At 37.1% G+C, this 5,149-nt stretch overlaps 1 protein-coding gene across 1 annotated transcript; it reads right to left on the reverse strand.

The window, feature by feature from the left end:
* Positions 1-297: 297 nt before the first annotated feature.
* LOC138145385 (olfactory receptor 14A2-like) lies at positions 298-1,254 on the reverse strand. Its single transcript, XM_069067042.1, has one exon. The coding sequence runs from the start codon at positions 1,252-1,254 to the stop codon at positions 298-300; it is 957 nt and encodes a 318-aa protein (XP_068923143.1).
* Positions 1,255-5,149: the final 3,895 nt, after the last annotated feature.

Raw genomic sequence — 5,149 nt, forward strand, 5'->3', positions numbered from 1 at the left:
AAACGATGACCTCTTGATTTTAGTACTGGAAAGGGTGTACATACTTTAAAGAGCATATTTTTATGATGTTCTAGTCCCTTTGAGAATAAAATTTCAAAATTGGTGAGGTTGATATGGCCATATAAGCAAAGAATTCAAGTCAGTCAACACATAAAGAGAAATGATTATATCAATATATATGAAATATGTATACATATACATACACATAAATATGTATACATATGAAATGTACAAACAACATGTCTGTATGTATATATGTGTGTATATAAGTATGAATATATGTGCACAGGCATATAATCATGGAAAAAACTTTGGTATTAATACCTTTGAGAAGTATTTCCAGGCTTTGAGTTTCCTCAAAGCAGTCTTCATGTCCTTGTTTCTCAGGCTATAGATGATAGGGTTTAGTGCTGGGGGAACCACTGTATAGAATATGGACAACAATAGGTCCAGAACTGGGTCAGATTCCTGGGGTGGCGTTAGATAAGCAATGACACCTGTTGTGATAAAAAACATGAAAACAATGAGGTGGGGCAAGCAAGTGGAGAAGGCTTTTGATCTACTTTCTTTGGTTGGAATCTTCAGCACAGTTGAGATGATGCGACTGTAAGAAACTGTGATGTAAATAGAGCAGAAAATCCCTAAACTAAATCCCAAAATCATAGTGACATCAATTGCAAGATGTGAATCAGAGCAGGAGATCCTGAGTAAGGGAGGGGCATCACAGAAGAACTGGTGGATCTCTTTGGAGCCACAGAAGGGCAGAGTGAATGTACTCACTGTGTATAGGATGCCAAACAAACCTCCAGTGAGCCAGGAAGCAGCTGCCATCTTCACACAGGCCCCTTTGGTCATGATGACTTCATAGTGCAGGGGCTGACAGATGGCCACATAACGGTCATAGGACATCACTGTGAGGAGAAAAACCTCTGATGCTGCAAATAACATCATTAGAAAGAGCTGTGATATGCACCCCCAAAAAGAGATGGAGTAGCTGTGACTCAAGGAATTTGCAATTGATTTGGGGACAGTGGTGGAAACAAGACAAAGATCTAAAAAGGACAGATTCTTTAGGAAGAAGTACATAGGAGTGTGAAGTTTCTCATCGAGAGAGATGAGGGTGAAGATGAGCAGGTTTCCCATCAGAGCCACCAGGTAGATCAACAAGAAGAGAATGGCATGTAAGACCTGTAGCTCCCAGATGTTGGAAAAGCCCAAAAGGATGAATTCTGTCCCCATGGTGAGATTGGCCATGTTCTAGGGGTGGAGTTCTCTCTCTCCTATCTGCATAGAGAAAAGAAACAGAGGTGAAATGATCAGAACAGTTGTTGTTTTGAGGGTCAGATTCCCTTGGTTCAGGCTTACTGCATGACTTTGGGCAAATGGCAGTTTCAATATGTGCCTTAATTTTCTCAAGTTTTAAATGAAGTGATGGTCTTAGTTCCAAGAATTTTAATCTAAGGTTCATGTACCTAAAAATATCTTGATAAATTTATTTTCACATAGTTTCCATTTTAATCTTATGTATTTTATTTTATACATTTAAAGGCATGATTCTCAGAAGTGAGTCCGCAGGCTTCACCAGATTGCCAAAGGGAAACAAAAAAGGGCAAGAACCCCTGGAAGCAGATGATTTTTAAGGCTCTTTTATCTCTTAGATGATCTAGGAAATTTTGAACAAGATCCTTACCTTGAAAAAGTTGATAACAATAGCTATATCTTCCAGTGGATCATTTTTATCTTCCTGAAGTACTTTCATCATAAGACCTCTTTGAGGTAGACAATTCTAGTAATATTATTACCAATCTATGCATAGGACACTGGGGCTCATAAAAGTTATATGACTTTTCAGTGGTTATACAAGGAGTGTCAGAACCAAGATGCTAATCCAAGTTTTCTGATTCCAAGGCTGTCTTGAAAGCTCCTCTAGGTTCCTTTGCTGCAGCATACCTTAACATGCTGTTCCTAAACAAATGATTGTCTTCCCATTCTTCAAGAGTGGCAGTGATATAGATTCTCTAGTAATTTTTTATGATATCCACTGCTCTGAATTGTTTCACTTTCCAAGATGCTTTGACACCATACTCAGCCCAATAGACTAGAATTGTCATGTCGATGAAGGTAGTAGCTAATTTCAAGCTCTTCCTTGGTCACCACCAACCCAGACCAGTCATGTTGAAAAGCAAATCTATCCTCAAATGGAGAAATAACTCCCAAGGCATCTATTGTGTTGTTTCTCTGCTGTTTCTAGAATACAGGATGTAGAAAAACTTTCTTCCACTTCAAATGTCTCTTTGGATTTTGATTCAATTTGTCATATTTAAAACGCTCTTGGAGCTCACATCTAGACACTCAGATTCTCATGAATTATTTCCCAAGCTATACCTCTTTGATCTGTTGTTCATGTCTACAAGTTCATACATAAACAGAAATTTGCATTTGGCCATGGGGCAAAGGAATTACAAAAGATGGATCAACCATAACATTTGACAAAATGTTTATAGAGTGCTTGGATAGTTTAAAAAGCATCAATCATTTCCAGTCACAGGCCTCAAGATGTTTCCAGTGTGTTGGGGGACAAGAAATATATGCTAATAGTTACTGTGAAGATCAAGGGACGACTTCATGCTTTACAGAGTTCGGTTTTTATGGACGTTCTTGGGTTGGGGTTGGTTAGGATTTCAAGTGCCATGGATATCCAGGTCACAAGAAGAGATATTCCATATATGTTATGAGCATAAACATAGAAGCAATGATGAGCAGGACAAGGAAGAGGGAGTGTCTTTTTTTTAAATATAAAGGCCTTTTGAAATTCAAATATTGATTTCAAGAGGTATAATATCAATAAAAGTTGTCCTGCTTTTACTACTTTTCCCATGTATCATTCTTCTTAAGCTTATTCTTTATTTTCATTTAGACCTCCACGTCATGCTGATCTCTAATGATGTTTCAAAGTGGCCCTGCACCTGACATAAGTGAAATCCTCTATGTATACCCTTGATTCTATTCCCTTTTCTAAGCTTTTTCCTCTATTGTTAGCCTCTTCTCTTCCTTTAATATTCAGTCTTTCTCTATCTAGTCCTTTTCTGCTGTCTAAAATAACACTTGTCCTTAGAAACACCCAAATAAGTCCTATAATTCCCCCATGAGTTATCTTTTGATATTGTTTTCTTTTCTCAGTAAAAGTCCCAGATTCAGATTCATTCTTCCTTCCTTCCTTCCTTGCTTCCTTCCTTGCTTCCTTCCTTCCTTCCTTCCTTCCTTCCTTCCTTCCTTCCTTCCTTCCTTCCTTCCTTCCTTCCTCTGCTTCTCCTTTCATTCTTTATAAACCCTCTAAAATCTGACATGGCCTCATGAGTTAAGTAAAACTATCCTTTTCAAAGTCATCAATAATTTATTACTATGCAGATCTGATTACTTTTTCTCAAGATTTATTCTTCTCTTGACTTCTGTGTAGTATTTGACACAGTTGAGCACTCTCTTTACCTTTATAATATTTCCTCTAAATTTTTGTTACTCTGTTCTCTCTTGGTTGTCCCAATACCTATTAGATGATTAATTCTTAGTTTTTCTTACTGGATCATCATCATCCCATTGTTCACTCTAATTGGATTTATGCCAAGGTTCTGTTTTAGGCTTTCTTCTATACTCTATAAGTGCTCTGTCTTAGTGATCTTATTATTTCACATGTTTTTGTTCCCTATGATGCTGAGTCCCATGCTACATTTCCTACTCTAGTCTCTCTCCTGAGATTTAGCATTGCATTATGTATTGGATATTTCAAAGTGGATGTCCTTTATCTATCTCAAACTCAACATATCTAAAACCCACCACATTATTTTTCTTATTTCCCTCTTTTTCCTGAACTTTAAAAAATTTCTTTGTAAGTACCACACTCCTTTCTGTCACTGGATCCATAACTTCACTGCTATCCTTTTCACCTCACTCTTACCCCTGTCCCCACATCCAATCAATTTTCACAGTTTTCTATCACCACAATATCTCCCAAATTTTCCCCTTTCATTTCATTTACTCAGCCACCACTGTAGTTCAGACCACTGTCACTTCTTATCTAGGTTACTGCAGTATCATCCCTATTGGTATTGCTGTGATGTCTCTCCCCTCTTCAATCCATCCATCACAGATCTGCCAAATTAGTTTTCCCTAAAACACAAAATTGAATGTGTCACTCTTGTCATTAAACCCCAGAGGGCTCACTAATCCTCATAGAGTCAAATGTAAACTCCTCTGTTTGGTTTTAAAATCCTTTCTGAAAGATGACCAATCTTTATTTCCAGCCATAGTGCATGTTAATCTTGTCTACCTCATTCAAAACTAATGTTGAACCAAATTGACTTTCTTGCCTTTCCTCATATACAGCACTCCATCTCACATCTCTATGCCTTCACCCTGCCTGTTCAAAAGGCTGAAATAAAGACTGTTTTCACTTTTATCTTTGAATCTCTATCCCCTAATACAGTGATAGACCCACATTAAGACTTCAGTAAATTATTGTTGATTTTTTTTATAGTTAGCCATTAAGTGATCACTTAGTCTATAAACCATAAAAGGCATTGGAAAGATCATTGTACTCCTAAATACAGTCTTAAATTGCCTGAAACATTCAACTTCATTCTTTTGTGCTTCCTGAATTTTACCATTAAAGATGTAGTTTTTTGGTTGGGCTCTTTTTTCCCCTAACACTTAGTTGAGATCAGATCTGGAAAGAGTATTATGACCAAATGTTATGGAGAATAGATATGTAATTTTGAAACTGGCTACACCATAAAGAAAGTTAGTCATGTAGGGTGATAATGGGGAGTGGGAGAGGGGAGACTAAATTGAATGTTCACTGGGTAGCAAGGGAGCAGCATGAAGGATCTGGGCTCCTAAAGGGTAGAAAAGAGAGAGTTCTAAAGCTTAGTAATGAATATAAAGAAGTAGAAGCTTAGTAAAGCAATCTTCATATTCTCTTTAATTTTTGCCCCACTTGGCTTTGATCTTCATAAAATTTCAGATAAAATTGTTATATTCTCTCCTTGTGCTAATATAGTTTTTAATATTTCTGGAAACTTAAGAAGGTTTTTGTCATGGTTTTTTCTAATCTTGGGCACAAAGTCACTGATGCATCTACATTTTGATTACAAAA

This window comes from Petaurus breviceps, unplaced genomic scaffold, assembly GCF_028583685.1.
Source record: "Petaurus breviceps papuanus isolate PSGF00001 unplaced genomic scaffold, PetGlider_PUasm1.0 90734, whole genome shotgun sequence".
In the NCBI taxonomy this organism is placed as follows: Eukaryota; Metazoa; Chordata; class Mammalia; order Diprotodontia; family Petauridae; genus Petaurus; species Petaurus breviceps.

Bases quoted from the DNA above. Each gene is read 5' to 3' on its own strand.
- LOC138145385 (XM_069067042.1), bottom strand. From the start codon at position 1,254: ATGGCCAATCTCACCATGGGGACAGAATTCATCCTTTTGGGCTTTTCC.